Source organism: Neoarius graeffei, chromosome 1 (genome assembly GCF_027579695.1).
Source record: "Neoarius graeffei isolate fNeoGra1 chromosome 1, fNeoGra1.pri, whole genome shotgun sequence".
Classification (NCBI taxonomy): domain Eukaryota; kingdom Metazoa; phylum Chordata; class Actinopteri; order Siluriformes; family Ariidae; genus Neoarius; species Neoarius graeffei.
In genome coordinates this window covers 8,123,700-8,148,019 of record NC_083569.1, presented here as the reverse complement: position 1 = coordinate 8,148,019, position 24,320 = coordinate 8,123,700, and the positions used below count along the sequence as shown (strand labels likewise).

At 41.3% G+C, this 24,320-nt stretch overlaps 1 protein-coding gene and 4 non-coding genes across 5 annotated transcripts; all 5 read left to right on the top strand.

Annotated features, from left to right (window-relative positions):
* The first annotated feature begins 2,755 nt into the window (after positions 1–2,755).
* Positions 2,756–23,007, top strand: eif4a2 (eukaryotic translation initiation factor 4A2). Its single transcript, XM_060929203.1, has 11 exons — positions 2,756–2,832; positions 3,681–3,738; positions 16,452–16,584; positions 16,659–16,798; positions 17,467–17,635; positions 17,873–17,982; positions 18,448–18,591; positions 18,872–19,009; positions 21,935–22,024; positions 22,123–22,202; positions 22,287–23,007. Exons 1-11 carry the CDS (start codon positions 2,804–2,806, stop codon positions 22,429–22,431), a joined length of 1,236 nt encoding a protein of 411 aa, XP_060785186.1. The 5' UTR covers positions 2,756–2,803; the 3' UTR covers positions 22,432–23,007.
* On the top strand, positions 17,696–17,768 carry LOC132896805 (small nucleolar RNA SNORD2). The gene has a single exon (XR_009656174.1). It is a non-coding gene; the product is annotated as a small nucleolar RNA SNORD2 (small nucleolar RNA).
* On the top strand, positions 18,057–18,235 carry LOC132896781 (small nucleolar RNA SNORA81). Its single transcript, XR_009656168.1, has one exon. It is a non-coding gene; the product is annotated as a small nucleolar RNA SNORA81 (small nucleolar RNA).
* On the top strand, positions 18,622–18,808 carry LOC132896786 (small nucleolar RNA SNORA81). The gene has a single exon (XR_009656169.1). It is a non-coding gene; the product is annotated as a small nucleolar RNA SNORA81 (small nucleolar RNA).
* Positions 19,063–19,137, top strand: LOC132896809 (small nucleolar RNA SNORD2). Its single transcript, XR_009656175.1, has one exon. It is a non-coding gene; the product is annotated as a small nucleolar RNA SNORD2 (small nucleolar RNA).
* Positions 23,008–24,320: the final 1,313 nt, after the last annotated feature.

Below are 24,320 nucleotides of genomic sequence, written 5' to 3'. Positions count from 1 at the left end.
CAGGGCTGACACATAGACACAGACAACCATTCACACTCACATTCACACCTACGGTCAATTTAGAGTCACCAGTTAACCTAACCTGCATGTCTTTGGACTGTGGGGGAAACCGGAGCACCCGGAGGAAACCCACGCGGACACGGGGAGAACATGCAAACTCCACACAGAAGGGCCCTCGCCGGCCCCGGGGCTCGAACCCAGGACCTTCTTGCTGTGAGGCGACAGCGCTAACCACTACACCACCGTGCCGCCCTTATAAAAATATTATTTATGTATATATGTGTGTATGTATACAGAGTCTACCTGTCATGTGCAATTTTTCCGAGCCTCTCAATAAGGCAATTTTTCTATACTTTTTCACGGTAGATAATGCAAATAGCCCTCTGTATTTAATCCTTCGTTTGTCTAATTTTTATTTCAGTTTTATTTGTTATCTGTTTGACATTTTCTTGCTACTGTAACACGTGAATTTCCCCAATGTGGGATGAATAAAGTGAATCTAATCTAATCTAAAACAGCACTTTCTGAACAATATCATCACAGTTTTTGACATATTTTTCTATAATTTACTTATATTTGACACATTGGACCAAAAAAAAAGGCCATGTCATGTCAACCACCCAGATGTTTTCAGCCTAGACTTAAACGCTGAGCCTGTGTCTGATTCCCGAACATTACTTGGAAGGCTGTTCCATAACTGTGGGGCTTTGTAAGAAGAAGAAGAAACCTTTATTTGTCACATGCACACTTCAAGCACAGTGAAATTCATCCTCTGCATTTAACCCATCTGAAGCAGTGAACACACCCAGAGCAGTGGGCAGCCACACTAGAGCGCCCGGGGAGCAGTCAGGGGTTCGGTACCTTGCTCAAGGGCACTTCAGCCCAAGGCCACCCCACGTTAACCTAACTACATGTCTTTGGACTGTCGGGGAAACCTACACAGACACGGGAAGAACATGCAAACTCCACACAGAAAGGTCCTCGCCGGCCACTGGGCTCGAACCTAGAACCTTCTTGCTGTGAGGTGACTGTGCTAACCACTACACCACCGTGCCGCCCAAAAAAGCCTTCACTATACGAGGTACCAGCAGATAGCCTGTACCTTTTGATCTAAGTGTCAGCCAGTTAAGGAAATGATTGTTTCAGAATCAGAATCAGAATCAGGTTTATTGCCAAGTTCTTAATTCCTTGTATGCGAGAATATCTCATCTCATCTCATTATCTCTAGCCGCTTTATCCTGTTCTACAGGGTCGCAGGCAAGCTGGAGCCTATCCCAGGTGACTACGGGCGAAAGGTGGGGTACACATATGGCCCTTTTCCATTACCCTTTTTCAGCTCGCTTCAGCTCACTTCAGCCCGACACGGCTCGCGTTTTGACTACCTCAGAGCAGCACGACTCAGCTCGCTTCAGCCCTGCTTAGCACCCAAAACTCGCACGGTTTTGGAGTAGGGCTGAAGCGAGCCAAACCGAGCCGAGTGGGGCTAGGGGCGTGAGGAGACACTCCCCTGTGCACTGATTGGCGAGGAGGAGTGTCCTCACATGCCCACACACGCCCCGCGAGCACGCTGGGATCTGTAAACACCGTAAACCCGGAAGAAGAAGAATTACGAGAATTTCTGAAGCCTTATGCGCCTCGCCTCATCTATACGCTCTTGCCAGTATCTGTTGGCGTTGTCGGTGACAACAAGCCACAGCACCAAGACCAGCAACACTAACGACTCCATGTTTATTGTTTACTATCCGGGTCGTGAGACTACCGCTTAAAAGATCACTGATGTCACTGTTTGCGCCGCCTAACGACATCACGTGACGTCCACCCACTTTCGCTAACTCCACCCAATGTGTCCACCCACTTCCAGCCAGCACGGTTCAGCGCGGTTGTAGTCGAAATGCAACTCCAACAGCCCCACTCAGCTCGACTCAGCCCGACTCAGCACGGCACGGCTCAGCCCAACTCAGCCGCGTTGGTAGTGGAAAAGCGGCGATAGACACAGACAACCATTCACACTCACATTCGCACCTACGGTCAATTTAGAGTCACCAGTTAACCTAACCTGCATGTCTTTGGACTGTGGGGGAAACCGGAGCACCCGGAGGAAACCCACGCGGACACGGGGAGAACATGCAGACTCCACACAGAAAGGCCCTCGCCGGCCACGGGGCTCGAACCCGGACCTTCTTGCTGTGAGGCGACAGCGCTAACTACTACACTACTGTGCTGCCCAAACTAAATTATATTACAGAATTTGAATGTCGAGTTGTTGTTGTTTAAAAAAAAAAAACTACTGCTTTTTATATTTGCTGGTTATTATTTGTAGGTTTATTGATTATTAAAAGGTTCGAAATTTTTGGGGCCAAGATGTCTGGTAATGAATTGTAAAATAAAATAAAATTAAATTAAAAATGTGTGTGTGTTATATACTTTTTATTATTATTATTTTTTTTAAACAGTATGACCAAATCCATTCAGCCAAACCGGCGGAGACCCCGTAGCGGCCGCGTCACCCCTCCGCACTGCGGCAATATCATTGCGCTGCATCATATAGTTCCAGGCATAAAACAAGCGCTGTGTCTTTTTATAAAATGCAAACATACAGCTTTCCTCAGATATAATTATCGCATTGAAAATAAATATTTTTAAAACATTAAAATCTAATATACGTCTCTGTTTTTTTTCCTTCCTGCGTGCTTATTCGGAGTTGCACACTGGCTTCGGAATAAAATAGTTCCGGTTAAATAGAACTCGCCTGAGATTCCTCCGCTCTTCCTTTCCGAGTGGATGCCGAAGTCGCGAACAGATCATGTCTAGCGGTTCTGCTGATTATCATAGGTATGCGACTGTTTAATTAAATATTATTTACGATTTATAACTTTTATACGGCGCTTTTTAGCACAGTGAGTCAAAATTTGGTTGTGGTGAATGTTTTTATTTTTTTAATACAGCGCTTGTTGGTGAGGCCGCGCGCGCGCCATACCTTGGCCTACATCTCCTCCTCGTCTTGCTAGCTAGCTAGCTAGCTAACACGCCGTAATTCGTTGTAGCTAGCTAACTGGCGTCAGTTATTAAATTCACCTGAAGTAATTTTTATTACTAAAATCTATATTTCGTCGTAGAAACTTTTGATGTTCTTGTTTGAAGCGTGTACTTATTAGTGTCACGCCCGTTACTCATACTCATCCCGCGGCCTCTAGCTAAAACGCTAATGCTAATTGTGCGTTTTGCTAGCAAGGATAAATCTACACAAGACTTAATTTTAACATTGTTAATCTGTAAAAATCGCACTGTGAGTAGCTTGAATTGCGACTCATTTTCATCTACGCTTTTGAGTCTGGTTATAAGGTGTGAAATGAGCTCCTGGTCCGTCTATTATATATCATTGAGGGCCTCACGACATGAAGGGAATCCTAAATGGCGCCGTATTTGGACATATAGTGCACTATATAGGGTGTAGGCGCCATTATTGCCGTCCTTAATACAGAGTAGAGGTAGTGCACGAGTGTAGGGAGCAGGAGGTCGTTTGGGATTCAGTCACAGTACAATCCTTCCACGTGGCGATCAGAAAATGTCTGGTCTTTTTTTTTTTCTTCTAGCTTGGCTGTTTTGCATGCATTGTGCAGTGGTTGAAAGTTTTGAGTTAATAATGTGTGTCCTTTTTTTTTTCCCCTTCTCAAATGTAGCTCCAGAGATCGAGATCATGGAGGGCCAGAAGGGATGGAGCCTGATGGCGTCATCGAGGTAATTTTTGTTCTTTAGGATCCACTTTTTACAGCATGGTGCTGTTAGTTTGTACTGTATTGGCATTCTCAGGCCCAAAAACTTCTATTTAAAAGCACCTTCTAAATCAAGTCTCCAGTTGGTGAAAAATTAAAATTTCTTGCCTCAAAAACCTATGATTAAAAAAAACCAAAATCTCCACTTTAAATGACCTTTGGTTTTCGAAATTGTAATTCGGTATGAACAGCAATGTGCTCAAACTTCCCATTCAATCGTGAATTGATAACCTACAGGAAAAGCATACACAAAAAATGAAGCATGTTAACGGGGTGTCTGGTTAACACCAGACCATATCACAAGTGAAATATGGTCTGGAATCCGCCTATTGAATTTCTCGTAGGGGAGGTGTGGTTTACAATTGTCAACGGCCGTTTATTGGACGTTGCGAATGTCTATCATTTGGCGTATACGTAGCCCATGGCCAATCATGGCAGTTGTACCCGGTGACGTAGTTAGAGCAGCGAAGAAGAGAAGGAAAGAGAAGGCAAAACAAATAGGAAAACAATGGCACCGAACGATTACTGCCGTTTGTGCAAGACAAAGCTTGATCGAAAGTTTGGTTCGTATCGCTCGCAGCCATGTTAAATGTGATCCGTAAACAGTCCCAAATAAACTACAAGCTTCCGTTTGTCGAGTAGTACGCCCCACCGTCTTTCCACCCCTCCCCACTCTCTGATTGGCTCCCTAACTCAGGCAAGCCTTTAGACCAGGGGTGTCCAAATTGATCCATAAAGGGCCGTGTGGCTGCAGGTTTTCATTCCAGCCATGCAGCAGCACACCTCATTTGGCTTATTCAATCAACTGACACACCCACCCTTTAATCAAGGGTGGGTGTGGCTGCAAGTATTTGACTGTGTGAAGACAGTTCAGTTGATTGAATGAGCCAAGTCAGGTGTGCTGCTGCATGGCTGGAATGAAAACCTGCAGCCACACGGCCCTTTATGGATCAATTTGGACACCCCTGCTTTAGACCATAGTTTCCATGCTGTCTTTTCAGATCGGAACGATTGTGCAAAGCAGCATGGGATTTCCCAGGCTAGTGTCTGGTGGCTTTTAGCTCTATCTTCATAAGAGCGCGTAGTTTTTTTTTTTTTTTTTAAGGAAAGTTTAACTTGACTGGATTTTTCGTTTGACTTATGTAAACTAATTCAGTGGTTGAAGAAATTCTGATTAGCTAGCTGGATCGAGTATTTATCACATGCACACTCGAGCATGGTAAAATTCGTCCTCTGCGTTTAAAAGACAACTGAAGGCACTTTTTTAAATTAAAATTCTATTTTAAATAAAGGGATGCATTTTTGCTAGCTATTTTGTCACTGCTATAGCAAGTTATGAGTGAAATATGCTATGTAATGTCAAAGCAACAGCCGTAAACAAGATTCGTTGAGATCTGTGTGAGACGTTCAAGGACGAAAGTAAAACGTACAGCGGAAATCAAAGTGACCAACATCTGCCAATGTTGTCGAAAGATGTGTGCACCCTCTTTCGAATGCTGATGTAATCAAGCTGGCAGTTTTGTTTGTTTTGATAGTAATCAGGAAAGTTTGAAGAAAGTAGGCAGTAATCGCCATTTAAACTTGTTTTTGTGCAATATTTTGTTCGGAAAACGGTTCAAAATGGCGGCGCTGACACTTCATGTTTCGAAGTCTTGTGAAGATCGTGCGGATAAGTGACGCCTGCTGTGGACCAAATGAACCAAGTTCAACATGGCTAAAACCCGAATAGGCCGATAAGTATAATATTTAATTGCAATTAGTTGCCAATACGAGTCATGATATAAGGTTACTAAAATGTAATTGAATGACGCGTTAATTAAGAAAGCGAGTTTAAAAATGACTAGTTTTTCTTTAATGCATCTGAAGTGGTGAACATGTGCATGCACACATGTAACCAGAGCAGTGGGTGGCTATGCTACAGCACCCAGGGAGCGTTTGGGGGTCAAGGCCACCACATGTCTTTTGAACTGTGTGTGTGTGTGGGGGGGGTGTAATTCCATGTAGACACAGGGAGAACATGCAAACTCACCACAGAAAAGCTCCCGTCAGTCACTGGGCTCAAACCCAGAACTGAACCAAACCAAGTTTGATCATAATTTTGCCTTCAAAGACACCAATAACTCATGAGAGCTTTTAAAATTACATATCAAATATTTGATACGTAATTTTAAAAGCTCTCATGAGTTATTGGTGTCTTTGAAGGCAAAATTATGATCAAACTTGGTTCGGTTCAGTGATGGGGCTAAACCACTTGAATGCAAGATGTTCAGGATGTTGGTGGTCACGGCAAAATGGCCACCAATCAATAGCCCCCAGCTGGATAGATCATTTCTGATGCTTAACGCTATTGGTGTCTTTGAAGGCAAAATTATCATCCAACTTGGTTCAGTTCAATGATGGGGCTAAACCACCAAAAACCTAACAGGGCCATTTAGTATTTTATCCCAAGTTAAAAATGGGCACTGGTGTGATATTTCTTTGAAATATATATTGTGATGAGTCTTGTTTAAAAAAACAAATTGCATAAGCTGGGTTTGATACAATTTTTGATGTCTCTCATTGACAAATCGCATTAAAGAGGAACTGAAGGCAAATTTATCAAAATTCTATTTACTTTTATAAAATGTAAGAATGCATTCTTACGGCTATTTTGTCACTGCTGTAGCAAGTTGAGTGTTTGAAATGCGCTGTGTAATATCAGTCCATATGTCAAAGCAATGGCCGTAAATGAGATTTGTTGAGACTTGTGCGAGACATCGTAGGACGGAAGTAAAATGTACAGCGGAAATCAAAGTGGCCAACGTTGTCAAGACTCGCGCCCTCTTTCGAATGCTGATGTAATCAAACCGGAAGTTTTCCTTTTGTCCGAAATCGCTCCCTACTCCCTATAGGGCACTGTATAGACCCTTCCCGCATGACGTCATCGCGCCGCGAGATTTCGGTAGTCGCTGAAAGACCAAGTACACATCTATGCAAGTACATACATGCATAAACTACACCTGAAATGTAGCCAGGGCCGGCTCTGCCCTAATCTGGACCCGGGTGCAACATCGCGCAACCAACCCCCCCCCCCCCCCCCCCCCCAAAAAAAAAACCCACACCAATCTAAATCAGGACAACCAGTGTTCGAACTACGGGGGTACTCGGGGGATCCGAGATCCCCTGAAACAGACATGAGATCCCTTGAAAACATGATTTGGGAAATGTTGGGGGGTCTCTAAAATATTGGCAAAATGATGTTTATTGACACAGCAATCGTGTGTAACGGGAAGCATTTGCATATCCGAAGTGTTGTTTACATCAAAGATAAAATAAACCGATATGACAACTGCTGCTGCCAGGTTGGTTGTTGAGTAGCCTGACTGTTTTTTTCTTGCGTGTGGTATCATTGTTGACACGAGGTTGTTTTTTGAACATGCCAATGCAGACACGATTTCCCCTGATGAGTTATGACTTCAGACGCGATGCGTGTGTGGAGTCCACGTGATATGTGCGTAAGAGAGGCTTCTCGTGTTTGGAGATCCGCGCTCCGAGACAAGCGCAAGCACTAAATGGGCTATAATAAATAAGCCTGCAGGCAGCCATGGCGGGCTGCCTCAGAAAAGTAACCATTCAATGACAACTGAAAGCCTGCAGCCATGGCGGACTGCCTCAGAAAAGTAACCATTTGTCCTACCTTAACTCGTTTTGCTTTTTCTGCCTCCTTTTTTGTATTTTCGACCCTGCGTTTATTTTCTTTCCTTTTCTGAAAACCCGATTTGTGTCCAGACATTTTGTTCTGCTACCAACGAACTAACTCGTCAGGTCTCGTCTCTCGAGTCCGCGATGAAGGGCAACAATTGATACATTTTTACAAACAGGCTCTCCTTTGCTCACAGACACTCAGTAATGCACTTATTCTCTGTCTCCTGGCAGAAAGCTCCTTGGTTTGCTTGTGTCTCAATCACAGCTGGTATTCTGTAGAAAGACTTCTTTTCACCTTTCCCATCAGCTTTGTTGGAACACCCTAACACAGCACAAAAGTTTACCATTGTAGGTTTATGATGAATCAAGTGCCTCGTGGGTTTAAATTCCGCGCGCTGCCGTTATTTCCCCCTAATCACGAGTTTGTTGGTCTTCCAATATGGCGCAGGGTTTGTTTACTTCCAGTTTCCGGTGACGTCAGTGGGAAGGGTCTATAGCGAGGACGCCATTTTGTAGTGCTATCTGAAACCTTAGTGAGGATTATTTGCCCCCTATATAGTGCACTCAAAGTATCCCACAATGCATCACGAAAAGTAGTCTACAATAATGGTCACTAACCAAAGCAGTATATATCCCATCATGCATTTCAGGCGCACCGAAAGAAATCAAGTCTCCAATTTGATTTAATAAGACAGCGGTAAAGAAGAAAGTATTCAGCCTTGATTTAAAGGTCATAGGCAACAGTTGGAGGTGAAACGTAGAATATCAACTTTATTGTCTAGAAGAACGACCTAAAAAGCGAATTCAAGCTTCTTGGTGTCTAATTTGCACCCTAAAATTGAATAAAACAGTTAAAATATACCGTTTTGCCCAATTTCTAAAGCTTTGCTTACATCTCACTTATACACACTTTCACCTCCAGGGGACCGTCATCGTGACGTCATTTAAGCCAAACAGACCGGGAGCAGCTCTGTGTTTACTTGCAAACTGAGCACACGTGTACGGCCTTTGGTTGTGAGAGGTTGTGTAAAATGTCTCATAGCGATTTTGAAGTAGGAACTCTCCAAATTGAATATTTAGAGGTGAAACCATATATGTATGAACCTATGGCCGTTGTGAAGCAGTCGGTGAATGTGGCTCACTGGTTTGACTGTGCAGCCTCGGAATCGGACAGCAACTCGGCTGACTGATCGCGATGACCCCGGACTTCAACAAGACTCGCACCCAAACAATTTATCCTGGTAGTTACGATAAATTCCTACTTTTGTCGTAATAATTATTTAGATGATTATTATTTAGATAAATTTTTTTAGATAATTTAGATAAGAGCCCTTTTGAAGAATAAACTGCCCTCCCTAGTGGATATAGGTAACGACTACTTGACAGTGTGCTGGTAGGCCACATTAGCCTGCCATCCACGGCATTGTACTATTTGTAGCCTACTCTAAGCGAGGAAATATCCCTTTGTCTCATTTCCACAATGATTGTACAGGATCCCTCAGGATTTTTGACTTGTCAATTGCAAGCAAAAGTAAAAATGTTTACCTCCAATCTTCTCCTTTTTGCTTGAGCGTTGCTGCTCCGTTTTTTTTTTTTTTTTTCTTTGACTGCTTGATTTTGTTTGACGTGCACAATCCACTCTCTGCCTCGTCTCCTCTTCCGGGGGAAAAAACAACTCTCTGGCTTCACGCACACAATCCACTTTTCGGAAAAGGCCAACCGTCTCGCTCTGCCTCTCTTCCTTTTCGGAAAAGGCCAACCGTCTCGCTCTGCCTCTCTTCCTTTTCGGAAAAGGCCAACCGTCTCGCTCTGCCTCTCTTCCTTTTTGGAAAAGGCCAACCGTCTCGCCCCGCCTCGGAAAAAGGTAAAATCTTCCTGAACCGGTCCTGTTACAGTTCACTGCACAATAAGGCATGGTTTTTTTTTTTTTGGAAATTCCCGAACGCGCATCTGTACTCAAGCTGAACGGCAATGAAAATACACGAAAGTGGACTCAACTCAAGTGGTTTGTTTGTCTAAAATTGTCGTGCTGAGTGGTCATGAAAATAGCTGAACAGATATTTGCCACGATCCGCGCTAACTTATTTTAATTTACTTATTAACAATACTTTTTGGGACCAGAAGAAAGTTACAGAGGATTTTTTTAACATATAAAGTTTCAAATATGCATAAAATTAAAACCGTTGCCCATGAGCTTTAAAAGAACTGAAAGATGCAGGTACTTTGTATTGATTAAATGTGGGGAAATGTGCTCAGTATAATGTATTTATTTTGAAAACCCACTGGTTGACTGATCTGGCATGTTTTAATTGTGTGACAGTAATGATGTAAATACCAGTGTGACAGACTAGTGTCCAAAAGCACCCCCCCCCCAAAAAATATTTAACCAATGGTTCAAAGTTGTATGGAATAATCATCATTGATGAAGCTCTCGAAATTAATCTAAATTGGAGTATGGCGATCTGGCTGCTGTGTAAACAGTCTTCAAAATGGTGACGTGGGCACTTCATTTTGGACAAAATGAACTAAATTCAATGTGGCTAAAAACTGAAAAGGCCGATAAGTGTAATATATGCCAATATGAGTCACGATATAAGGTTAATAAAACCAAAAATGTTAATTAAGCATGTTTAAAAATGACTTCAGTTCCCCTTTAAAAGATTCTTTGGCCATAAGTAGTGTTTTCAGTCTTAAGGTGCAAATATACCCCACTTTCATGACATTTGTACACACTTGCTATGTAAATGGGATTTTTCACGCAATCGTGTCTTGTGCACATCTGGAGGATTGAATGCCATGTCCACTAGATTGCACGTCAAAGCCAAAAGGCCCCTGGCTGTCAGCAAGGTTTCTGCAGGTCCTTAAAAAGTCTTAAATACAACTTTCGGTTTTCAAGGCCTAAAAACGTCTTAAATTGTTTGGAATGACTGGAATTTTCGAAAGGAAGGTATTAAATTTAATATTTGACCGAACGAGTGAAATGTCTCCATCCGGTTTGGGGTATTTTTTTTTTTTTTTTTAACCGTAATTTTAAAAGTGACCAGCATACCTTTTGGGGGCAGCATTGGTTCTGTGCGTCTTCTGTGCATTCCGTAGATCAAGAACTAAGGTTAGGAGGCTACTGGAGGAAGTGTGGTGTGGTGGTTGTGAAGAGCGAGAGAGATACACAGGTAGCTTACGTGGGTGGTAGAAAGCATTGATAATTATGGGAAGATGTCTGTTTAACGACAAGTGGTTGGGGGATGACAAATACCCCCAAAATACGGAGAAGAATTGTTTGCGATAAAAAGTGCTGGATCGCACAGATGTGTTTAAAGACGATAACGCAGCGCTGGGGACATGGCGGACTGGGAAACTGTTTTTTTCACGGATACGAGGCGCGTGTGTGTTAGAGGTCAAGCACTCCGGAGTGAAACACAGGGGGGTTTGCGCATGCACATGAGTCAGGTGGAAAATGGGACTTGTAGGAAATAATAATGATTAGCATTATTTTTTTACATAATTAACAGTACAATAAACAAAGTTTAATATAAATATATAAACAACCTTTATTTCAAAACTCAAAAAGAACTCCAGAAAATACAATAATTCTAAATATAGTACAATATAAATAATTTGTACAAAGTTTGTTTTATTACTTATTGTCTCCAACAGTGTTTTTAATATAATAAGAATAATATTAACAACCACTAATAATTAGTAGTAATAGTAATTATTATTGATTATTAATCATTACTACTTATGAATTAGTGATAAGTACTAGGGATTATTAAATGTTTTAAATAAGTTATTAAAAATTACAAATTATTAAAAAGTAGTAATTGGTAGAATACAAACAAATACTCATGGATTATAGAATTTTTTTAAATAGTGAACATCAGTGGTTGCGTTAGACTTTTTCATTGTCCGTCATTTTGACGGACAGGGTCGTAAAAATTCCATCACTGTCCATTATTAGCTGTCATTTTATTTTAACTTTTAAATGACAATGTATATAGGCTATAAATGCTATATATTTAATAACTTGTGTTTTCATGGACTCATTTTCATTTAAAAATTAATTCACAGAACAAGCTTGTATTATTTAATCATTTACCGTATTTATCCTAATAAACGTGCCCGGGCGCGATGCAAAACATGAAGGGGGAGCGTCAGTTTCGACCCTTAAATGACAAAAATCGAACATGACAAAATCATCGGAATTTAAAACATATATATTTTAAAACACATGAAAATACAGTTATATGTCCAAAAAGTCAATTAAACAATGTCCAGCTCGCTTATAAGGATAACATTGGTAAGTAAACTATTTGTAGTGACGTCACAATTCAAATTCTAACAGAAAACGAGAGCGCCCGAAAGGGAAAGCTGAGCCGAGCCGCCTCACGGCTGTAATGCAAATTGCTTTCCTCCTCAGTATACAAGTGCGCTTCCATGTCAGGGGAAAAATAAACTACCACTGCTGCCTATGTAGTGCCCTATTTATACAAATAGGAGTCATTCAGGATTCAGCCATGTTTTTGCTCCGTGTCATGGCTGAATCCTGAATGACTCCTATTTGTATAAATAGGGACTACATAGGCAGCAGTGGTAGTTTATTTTTCCCTGACATGGCAGCGCACTTGTATACTGAGGAGGAAAGCAATTTGCATTACAGCCGTGAGGTGGCTCGGCTCAGCTTTCCCTTTCGGGCGCTCTCGTTTTCTGTTAGAATTTGGTAAAGAAAATAAATAAATAAATATAATACCCCAATGGAAAAAACGTTTAAACAGTCTAACACATCAAACACTCAACAAAACAACTTTTGTGGGATAATTTGGTTGATATTCTAGCAAGAAGACAATAACAGAAAGGTACAAGCATCTATTCCACTGCTTTTAAATTAAGAAAACACGCAGAAAATGTTGAGGGTAGTAAAATGACTCTACAAGTGCAATCACGTGCAATCATTCCTGTAACTGGACTCACTGGATACTCTCCATCCTGAAATTAACTAGATCACATGTGGTTTTATGTCTCTGAAAATGGAAAACAAAATACATTGTGTTAAAACGATAGTACTATAACGACACATCATTGTAGTAAAGCTATAGATTCTTATATAATTATCGTTTTACATTGTCACTCGCAATATTGAGGTCATATGATAATCCATACATACGGTAAGATTTTATGTTTCTTAACAACTCCTATCAAAAACAATCGTATTCTCTATTTGTTACGAAATAATTTTCAACACGCTCGCACCCGTATTGATATCCGCAGCAGAGTGAATGTCTGTATTTTATACTGTCCATGTTTACTAACGTGATTTCTGGTAAAAAAAAAAAATCAGCGGTGAAATTGAATGTCTCTGTTGTGGTTTGTTGGATTTAAAGTTTGTTAAATGAAGAAAATGGTTGGTAAATACTATTCTAGCTCTGAAAATCGTGGAGGCGCGTCAAATAGGGAGGGCGCTTCTGTAAGGATAAATACGGTATTTATGATGCAAAAAGATGAACAGAGATTCTGACGTTCGGTCACTTGTGAACCCATTTTCCCTCCACTAAAAACATTGCGGCTGTTGTGCCTTAACGGGCATATGAACAATGTTATTTTACAACGTAGCAAGACAATTGCAGTTCAAATATGAACAGTCCACTACAACGATTTAAGTGGCAATCTAATTTGACCCGTTTGCGTGAGCTCAAACCTTCCTTCTGGGCCCGCATGGATTTAAATTGGGAGCTCGCTTGTGCATAATCAAAGTCGTCAACGGAGACTGCTGCCGAGGCAATTGTCATTAAATTTTGCGTCTTTGCCTCGGACAGACGACTTCTCGTTGACGTTTTAATTTTATTCTGACGTCTGAACCCGCGCTCTGCTGCGACACTGAAGACTGGAATAACCAGTGCCACTTCAGCCAAAGTTCTGAAGTCGGGAAACATTTCTCCCAGGGAAGTGATCAGAAGCCGGCAAGAGCCTCTGAAAGTTGGATTTCTCGACCCTGCTAGTACTCTCTTCGTAGGGAGGAAATCCTGCAGCATGCGGTCTTTCTGCACCAGTGGTGCAGCTGCACCCCGTGGTGACCCATAGTGGGCTGACACGGAAGGTCTTAAATGAAACGAAGTTATGTTTAAATGTTAGTTTGTCTACCCGTGCTCTCATTAAAATGATAGTTTAGCAGATATTCGAGCAGTGATGTTCCTAAGCTTGCTGGGGAAGAATACAATAAATTGATATTTGTTTCATTTTAAAAACAAGAAAACAACTAGCCTAAATGAGCGCTATTGCATTAAGACGTACAGGCAGGGAAACGACACAAACAACCCAATGCATCTTTTTTTTTTTTAAATAGCAAAAATGACGTGTCTTCTGCAGAGAAGGGAAACATTAATACATCTCACTGTGCTAGTGGTTAGAAAAGTCAGAGCGCGGTCAGGAGCGCGATGGGGGGAACAGCCTTGCGCAGTGGCTACAGTGTATACATGAGTAGCCTATGCACTGAACATCAAGACTGCCGCAACGTCGGCTCAGATTGAAAGTGACGGCAGTGAAGATTATGTATACTGTATGTAAGAAAACTCTGCCACAACTTGCCAATCATTTCAACAGTGTGTTTTATTATTGTTATTATTAGGCTATTATTGGTAATGGTAACGGTAAACATCCGTCAAAATCTGAAGGCCGTTGGTCATTTTTCGGTCATAGCTAAAAAAAAAAAAATCTGTCAATGACGGACAATTGTCGGTTAACGCGACCTACGGTGAACATTGATATAAAATAACTGTACTACTAGTAATACTTGTTAATGTTATCAGTTCAGTTGTTATATCAATGTTCACTATTAAAAACAAATTATCTATAATCCATGAATAATTGTATCACCACTATTACTACTACTAATAATAATAATAATTACTACTTTTTTAATGATTAACTAATCTTATAACTCAATTTTATAGCATTTTAATAATCACTAATTATTAGTATAATTTAGTAGTTGCTAATAATTACTACTTATTATTAATTACATCTTGATAATCACTGCTTATTAAGTAGTAATTAATACTGAATTATAATTGCTACTCAATTATTAATTAATATAGCTAATAAGTAGTGATTATTAAAATGTTATAAAATTAAGTTAATTTTTTAAATTAAAAAATTAGTAGTAATAAATTATTCATTGATTATAGATTATTTTTGAATAATGATCATTGATAGTTTAGTTATTATAACACATTGATTAATATTGATAATGGTTATGAAAGGTGACAGTTGTTTTTCTGTGTTTAATGTAACGCTCTGATTGTATGACTGCATAAACAGGTTTATGCTGTTACCTGCTATAATGCAGAAGATACTCGAGAACTTCCTCAGCCAGCTGTATACTGTACGACACTCAGACTGATTTTGCTGTCGGACACAAAATCACACATCAAAGATAATCTTTGGGGATTGAAATAATGCCGGCTAAGGTTGTTCAGCTGGTTCTACTTGCCGTTTATTGTTTTCGTTTTTGAAATGATTCATGGTGTTTTCTCCAGTAAACACCAGTCTTCTCCTTGCTGCTACAGTAGTTCTGCAGGCCCAAAACACATGACTTTGCTTCAGCTGTTTGCATGTCTAACGGTTGCCATTGATGCACCCTGTTGTCACTATTGCAGAAAACAACAGTTTTAAGTTGTCGTATTTATCATTTTCTTTGCCATGGTACAGTCTTAATTTTTCCATTTAGAGGTTTTGAAAAGGTCTTAAGTCTTTAAATTTGTACTTGAAAAATGTGCAGATACCCTGTGTCAGAATTCCAAGTTGAGCTGTGTAAAATGTTTAGTGACTTCATGCACAGCGCTGTTGGACGCTTGGTTCTCTTTAAAGCCTAGGTCACAACCGGCCGTATGTGCTCCTACGTGCAAAAAACGTAAGAAACGCACGGAGGGCGCGCATATGACATACTGGTTTTTCAGCCGTAGACTGGCCGCAGACCGGCTGCAGAGGTTCTTTGTCATGTCAAACAAACTCTACGGGTGCTTACGTTTTTTTTTTCAGGTTGCAAGACAAACTTGCGGCCAACGTGCGTCTTTCTCCATGAACAAAAAAACGCAGCGATTTGGGAAACGCCAAAAATCGCACGGCCAAAAAATCGTATGTCTGGTTGTGACCTCGGCTTAAAGCGTTTTGCAGTCGTTGTGATTGTTGCCATGATCCACGTACATTCAAGTATTTAGTTGTCTAGAAAATCTAGACGGATATGCAAAAGAGAACTTTTGCTAGGCTTCAAGTTGATGTGAAGGCTTTTTAAAACTTGAACACTAGGAAAGCCGTGATTCAAGAAAATTGTATGCGATTTGAGATGCAGCATCAATTTGTATTTTCAGTAGCATTGAAAGTCACATGGTGCTATGCTGCTGCCATGCATATGCTAAATGTCCAAGATGTCCGTGACAGCTGTCTTGTGTACATGTTAGAAGTAAGTGTATCTGACATGACGTGCTCTCCAGTATGAGATTTAGTGCCTTTGCAACCAAATTCAACTGATGTGATGGTTCTGGTAGTGTGAGATTATTTAAATGAAAATCTGAGCACGCGTGCTGCTGTGGTGTTCGTCTAAAAGCCACTAACAGGATGACAATGGTGTGATATTGTGGTCAAGTCAATGGGACCATGATGAGTGGTTTTGACAAACTACTGACAAAATATCCTCGTGACCTGAAGCTCACTTGAATGTTTTGACATCCTGTTTCTTGCAGTTAGATTGAATGATGTAAGCAGAAAGTAGCGATTTCTTTTAATCACAGATCTCTTGTTAGACGATTTTGTTGTATAATCTGACACTGGGAGCACTTATAATTTGGAAGATTTTATTGGTGCAATTTGATCTTGGAAACGGTTTTGGTTGTATTTTGAAAGTCAATCTAGAGATGGTATCAAGTCTATATGAAGTATTTGCTTATTGTTAGGACTAGAAAGAATGCATCAGTTAACGCTGTGACGTCTGGATTTGCTTTGCAGAGCAACTGGAACGAGATCACGGACAACTTTGATGATATGAACCTGAAGGAGACGCTCCTTCGAGGAATCTATGCTTATGGTTTTGAGAAGCCATCCGCTATTCAGCAACGAGCAATTATTCCTTGCATTAAAGGTATTAATGTCTTTATTGGGGGGGGATCTTTTTTCTATGGTGAATTTCAAGCTAATCATTTTGATCCTATTCAGGGTACGATGTCATTGCTCAAGCCCAGTCAGGCACTGGCAAAACGGCCACGTTTGCCATCTCCATCCTGCAGCAGTTGGAGATTGAGCAGAAAGAGACCCAGGCTCTGGTCCTGGCGCCGACCCGTGAGCTTGCTCAGCAGGTATGCTGTACCTGAGGTCATGATAAACTTAAGGGTGTCTCAGACCAAGGCGGCATATTTGGGGCTCAATCCAAGGTACAATTTTGCTCTTCTTCCTGCTTTGTAACTGTGGAATCAGTTTATTTATTTATTTAGCAGGAAGCCAGATTTTCATGTGTGCATGTAAATATATTGCATCTTTTCTCCAGTTAATGTTTGAGCCTAAAATAAAAAAAAAGCCTCTTGAGGCAAGACCCTACAGGTAAATAGGGTGGTGTATGCAGTATAAATAAGTCTTTGGCATTGAAGCATAAATGTTTATGCAAATGAGGCTAATTAGAGATGTGTAAATGAAAGGATGCACACTTGATTAAACCAGACATGGTCTTGTTTTGATGTACAAATATTTTGCGATAAAGATGTGCCCCCAAGAGTGTTGTGTGGATTTATTTCCTTTCCTCTCTTTAACTGTATGCTGTAAACAATTAAAAGTATATTGTGTTACCAAAAAACGTGTAATATCCAGCAGTAAACTTTTTTTGGGGTCGGGTTCTCTAATCTTTATAATTAAGAATGTGAATGAACATTAATGCAGGTTTAATTAACCTACAAATCTGATCAAACTTCTAATTTCTACCTCTAGTGCCTTGTTTAATTTTTTTTTTTTTTTTTTTTTTGTGGCTGCACAGATTCAGAAGGTCATCTTGGCCTTGGGTGACTACATGGGTGCGTCATGCCATGCCTGTATCGGGGGAACCAATGTACGCAATGAGATGCAGAAGCTTCAAGCGGAAGCACCGCACATTGTTGTGGGCACTCCAGGACGCGTGTTCGACATGCTGAACAGGAGATTTCTCTGTAAGTTCAAGTCTCAAGGCGTTTTTAAGTTGAATGAATAAATACAGCTAGTTGGATTGAGTATGAAATGATGGTATACCATCTTTCGGGACTGACATGTCATGGAGAAGCTTTTTAACTTAACTGATCATATCTCTGTCCAGTATAACATGGTGACACATTATGTATTTTTTTTTATTTTTTATAAAGATTTGTTGAATCACCATGATTTTCTTCCCTCCTCATCCCCCAACTTAGCTCCTAAATGGATCAAGATGTTTGTCCTGGATGAGGCAGATGAAATGCTGAGTCGTGGCTTCAAGGATCAGATCTATGAAATCTTCCAGAAATTGAGCACAAACATTCAAGTGAGTTGTTTCATCCAGCAGAACCAAAAGTCCAGGTTTTTTTGGGGGGGGGGTTTCCATCCCACCTTTCTCTCCCTTCCATCCAAAAGAACTGTGCTTAAATTACAGACTCCAGATTTCCTGGTTTATGTAATAATGCTAGCAGAGTGAAACCATGGAAGAAGACGAAAATGCTCTGTGCTGAAAATGAAACGTGGTCGGACCTCTTTCTTAATGTCCAGTGGCCTTTGTTTCAAGGTTCGGTGCGACAGTGATTCTATTCAATTTCTTTTTTTCTTTATTGTCATGGTGGTAGTTTGGGATCGCTCGCAGACACCAAATTATGTTCATTTTATGGTATTTGATTTAAAATATCCCTATATTAGTAGTCAAGGCTGCTACAGTAGGGCTGAGAGGGAGTCCAGAGGTAACAGTATGATCATAAACAGACTTGTAAACGCCATGCATGGTTGCGTCTGCCTTTAGGTCGTGCTTCTTTCGGCCACCATGCCTGCTGAGGTCTTGGACGTGACGACGAAGTTCATGCGTGAGCCTGTGCGCATCCTGGTGAAGAAAGAGGAGCTCACCCTGGAGGGTATCAAACAGTTCTACATCAATGTAGAAAGAGAGGTGATTACACACACATCCTAGTGTATATACCCCTTCTTTACCAAAAGCGCCGTGCCAAAATCAGCAGGTCTGAGCTTTTTAGTTTAGTCACGCTGGTCATGCTGGTATGGTACATCTCAGAGAAGGAGAGCAAAAGCCGCAGTGTTAGGAACAAGACCAGGAAGGACCGCTTTCTTAATGTCCCATGTCCTGTGTCTCCTGGTTCTGCGCTACACTTAAATATTCACAAGGTTTACGACTTTTTTTTTTTTGGCGCTAAATGATTTTGCTCTGTGTCTAGGAATGGAAACTGGATACGCTTTGTGATCTTTATGAGACTCTGACGATTACCCAAGCTGTCATTTTCTTGAACACGAGGAGAAAGGTGGACTGGCTGACTGAGAAAATGCACGCCAGAGACTTCACTGTGTCTGCGCTGGTAAGAGTGATTTTTGAAATGATTGTTTTATTCACACCTGCTTGTTGGATCAGGTATGAAATGATGGCATACCATCTTTCGGGACTGACTATAATGGAGAGACTCTTATTGCTTCTCACTGATCATACCTCTGACCAGCTTGCATGGTGACTGTTAAAACATGGCAGTTCAGGTGGTTTGGGGAACAAAACCTCTCGATGGTTCTCAGATGCCCCTTTTCCACCAAAGCAGTTCCAGGGCTGGTTCGGGGCCAGTGCTTAGTTTGGAACCGGGTTTTCTGTTTCCACTGACAAAGAACTGGCTCTGGGGCCAGAAAAACCAGTTCCAGGCTAGCACCAACTCTTTGCTGGGCCAGAGGAAAGAACCACTTGCGTCAGCGGGGGGGCGTAGTTGTTAAGACCAACAACAATAGCAAGACTGCGAAAGGTCGCAGTTTTTAAGCGACGAGATAGTGTAAGTAAGAGTCAAAACGTTATTAGGTTATAACCTGTCGATCAACACAAACGTATTGGATCTGCTGTTTTCTGATCCCAATGAAGCACCGTAAAGCCAGAAGCAGCAGCTGTACAAATGTGAAGTCATCCATTATTGCTGCTGCTGCTTCTTCTCTGTGGTGGTGTTGCTTCGATGTTCGCGCCAAGGTTTATCCAAATGCAGCGACGTAACTGACGTATACAATGATGTAATGACGTGGCTCCCCTTAGCACCCCGAGCTATGGAAAAGCAAACTGGTTCTCAGCTGGCTCACAAGTTAAACGAGTTGTGAACCAGCCCTGGAACTGATTTGGTGGAAAAGGGGTATGAGTGGGCTTCGGGGACCCACAGGGTTTTAAACCACACCCCAGCACTTGGTTATTATGCCTGTGAATGTTTCCTGGAATGGGTATGCATAATGGGTGGATAGTTTTTGGGCTTTGAAAAGCAGCTGAAATTGTAAATGTTTAAAGCAGATATGCAGAACCTTTTTTTTTTTTTTTTTTAAGTTTTTAAACAGAGTGCATCTTCATCCTTGATTCTTGTATGCTGCACGAATAGGAATAAAAATATATATTTGAGAGTTAAAATCAACTGCAAAGTTGGCATTCGAGCCACCCTGCTGAGCTAGCCAGCCCTGAGTGCGTGAGGTCACTGCGGGAGCCGGTTTTAAGGCCGAGGCCTTTTGCAGCTATAAGTTAAAGTTGTATAAATAAAGAAATTATGGTGAAGGTAAGAAATGGCATGACGACTTGCTCAACTAAAACTGATTTGACTTCGTTGATTGTCGGTTGATTTTCATTAAAACAGGATGGGTGTTATAACTTGTGCAGCATGCGTGTACATGCGTGCATTTTCACTGATAAAACGTAAAAGGCTAATTAAATAATCAGATGAACTGAGACAATCACATTCTGATGCAAATTAAATAATCTCATACCGGTAACTTAAACACACAATACAAGTTACATGTATTAATCTAAATGCAGGTAAACTGGTATTTTGTATCCAAATGAGTGTGTTCTCGCTTCTTGAAGGCCGACGTTGTGGCAGATTGTTTTGAAACGAATCTGACTTTCAGTTCTTCGTTCATTTGCTTCTTCCACGTAAGGGTGAGATGGCAGCGATATCCAGTTTAGAAATAAGACTGCTGCGCCACTCGTTCTCTCCATACGGAGTGTTCTGTCATTACTGCTCGGCTCAGGCAATTACTAAAACCCCGGAAGGAACGGGATGTCACCGGTTTTAGCAACAACTGCAGCGAGGTCACTGCCCGAGCGATATGTCCCATCCTGGGTTTTAGCGACGACCCTCAGCTTACTCTTCAGGAGGACTGGTGCAACTAAACTCGTGTTAAAATACTTTTTTTCCCTTTAATTGTTGGTACTGCCCCCTCTTTCAATACAGGCTTATACCCAACACTTCTCAACAGATCAGAGGTCTCGTACGAGTCTTCAGTAAAACGTACAGAGGAGAGACCACTTCGTAGGTGCCCATGAACTTCTCGCAAAACGCATCCAAGTCTTTGCAGTTTGAACGTTCTTGGGCCGTGAATACAATGTAAATCCATCTACGTGGCACGGCGATAAATAGCTCAAAATGGCAGTCAGCTCTGTTTTTTAGTATAGCGGAAATGGCGACGAGACCGATAGACTTCCTGCTGTGACATTACGGACGTCAAGGTGATTCAGACCGCTACCTATATGAATCACTTTAATCGTAAAAACTTACTATATTAGATTTATTGTTGATGCTTAAAACTATTCCTGTGCTGTTCTTGAGGTCTCAAGGCGTTTATAAACGAAAGTGAGGCTGTGGCTCTGCGTATGTGCTTTAAGTTTGATGGCTTTTATTCCTTCAAATGTTGAACAGTGTACTTTATCGTTCCCTTGTTAAGGCTGTAGAGCTTGCTGTTTCAAGGAGGCAAACGCACATCACTCATCAGTTAGCTGTGTGCGTGCAGCTTGAAGGCAAGGAAAAGTAAATGTGTTTGAGTTTGAACTTTCGACATCTGAAGTCAAGCAGCAGTCAGTAATGTTAAATGTCCAAGTGTGGCTTTTTTTTTTTTACACAAACGGAAGCCATGTTGGTGTGCCATAGAGGTGGGGGATATGATGAATGCGTGTAATCGCTCACTCATGTGCCATGGTTTTTAAAATGTAAGATGACATGACCTAAGAGCTTATTTGGGTTTTAAGGTGTGCAAAACTAACTTTATTAACCAGTAACAGATTTCAAATTAACATTTTTGCCCCAGAACTGTAATGTTGTGGAAAGGGGGGGACCACATGGCCAAGACTCGATGTTTTTAATTTTTGTTCCTCAAACTTGCCAATATTATGTTCAGTTTGGCTCCACAGCTTTATTGTGCAGATCAAAATTAATTTCCAAGAGGCTGAATGATGTCTGGACAGATAGACAAATAATCTCTCTCCCCCCTCCCCCCTGCAGCATGGAGACATGGATCAGAAAGAGCGTGATATCATCATGAGAGAATTTCGGTCTGGATCTAGCCGAGTGCTGATTACTACCGATTTGCTGGTGAGTCCTGAAACTCCAGTTGGAGTTTTTGCTTCCTGTGTGAATTACTTTGCTGAGATCTGTGTAGATGAATGAGCTGTACACGTCCCCCTTTTCAGGCTCGTGGTATTGATGTACAGCAGGTTTCCCTGGTTATCAACTACGACCTTCCGACAAACCGAGAGAACTACATCCATAGGTAAGCGCATAGCTATTAATGTGCGTAGTCGCTAGAGACTCTTGAGGTTTTTGCAGCTTTCATTTTAAACGTTTTCCTTTGCAGGATTGGCCGCGGAGGTCGTTTCGGCAGAAAAGGTGTCGCCATTAACTTCGTTACTGAAGAGGACAAACGGATCCTTCGAGACATTGAGACGTTCTACAACACAACCGTTGAGGAGATGCCCATGAACGTGGCCGATCTGATTTAAACCGCCGGAGATTTATTTTTAATGCAGGGATAGCTACAGAATAATCACTTGCATTTTTGCGCTTATTTTATTGGAAGAATAAAAAAAGCCTGTTTCTTCTCAATGCTGGCTGTGGATCAGACGTGCGAATTCGAAACGATACGTGACGTGACTTTCCTGTGCGGACGGCTGTGGGCGTCGTACCGGTGTCTACCTGTGGCGACGTTGACAGAAAAATGGGTTCTTTAAATGTGTTCTTTATCAGGTATTTTCTCCTTAGTATGTTCAGAATACCTGTATTAGATGTCCTTCATCGTTTAGTAATTTACTTGTGGACTAAAAGATACAAGTGCTGCATCAAGTCTGCCAACTATGTTATGCTAACATACGTGTGCAGTTTAACTTGGTTCATGCCCCCTCACTCCTCCCCTGTCGGTAAAAGCAAAGGCACTTTTTTGAATGTATTAATTTAATTGTATATTGTTTTATCAATTTACTTCTTTGTGTGAAGTCCTCTTCAAAAGTGGGTCTTAAACATTTAAGTCCTTTAAATGTTTATGTAGTGTTTGACTCATGACAATAAAGAGGATGGTGATACTCCTGCTTGTTTGTGTGAGCTAGATCTAGAGTTATTTCTGCAGACTGCACAAGGAGGCGCTGTTGCATACGAAACTGGTTTCAGTTGGCAGTACTGTCGACGCTTTAGGACGCTTACTGACTTTCCTACATCACCTAAATAAGTGTGATGAAGCAGTTTTCCTCTTGGAGCATATCTCTAGTTCTTCCACTACTAGACAGATTTTTCATTTATTGCTGTTAAAGCACTGACGCTGGATTTCTTCTGGAAGTGTTAAACATCATCCATCTAATGTTCTTTGATTTTGTCTGAAGCCCTAATACAAATCTCTGTGCAGTTTGTTACTATGGAAATGATGCTTGTTCAAACCTCTTTGAAGCCTTGCTGTTGGAGAGACTTGACGCCTTCTCAACATGGTTCCTGATTTTAAAAAGGTACTAATGTACTTTTTTTTTTTTGAGAAATTGCAATGCAGCCTAAAAAATGTCAGTACTCAAGATCGTGGTATTGTGACCTAATATTATTAGTAGTGCTGTCAAGCGATTTAAAATATTTAATCGCGATTAATGTCGTGACTGTCATAGTTAACTCGCAATTAATCGCACATTTTTGTCACATGAAAAACCATGTAATTCTCTTATCAGCATAAAGTGAATGGGCTTGCTCACCATTCGAACTACAGGGGTACTCGGGGGATCCGAGATCCCCTGAAACGGACACGAGATCCCTTGAAAACATGATTTGGGAAATGTTGGGGGGTCTCTAAAATATTGGCAAAATGTTTGACATAGCAATCGTGTGTAACGGGAAGCATTTGCATATCCGAAGTGAGTGCGCGATGGAGATCCGCGCTCTGAGACAAGCGCGCGCGCGCACCCCCCCCAAAGGGGGAAAAAGGGACCCCCCGAAAATATTGGCATAGTTCGAACACTGGTTGGTTGTACCAATATTTTTTTTTTTTTCTTTTTTTTTTTTTTATTGCAGAGCATAACACGTCTTGTCACAGCCACTGCAAAGTGGGGCTGGAGCTGCCGATGGGAAAACAAAACCTAAGCCGAGCACCATGGCTCTTCGTCCCAAGGCGCGGGGCTAGCGCGCTGGTTCTTTGGGGGGAGGGCAGAGGACTCTGGCTGTGCAGGGCGTGGCATTACAGTCTAGCTGCTATCGTTTTTCTAAGCAAAGTCTCTGTTCCAAGTTCCTGGCAGTTTCAGAAGCTTATGAAAAACCTACATCATGTCTCAGCGTTAATCTCGCGATAAATTATCGCCGCTAAAATTGAGTCAACGCGTTAATAATGCGACATTTTTGACAGCACTAATTATTAGTCCTCTTG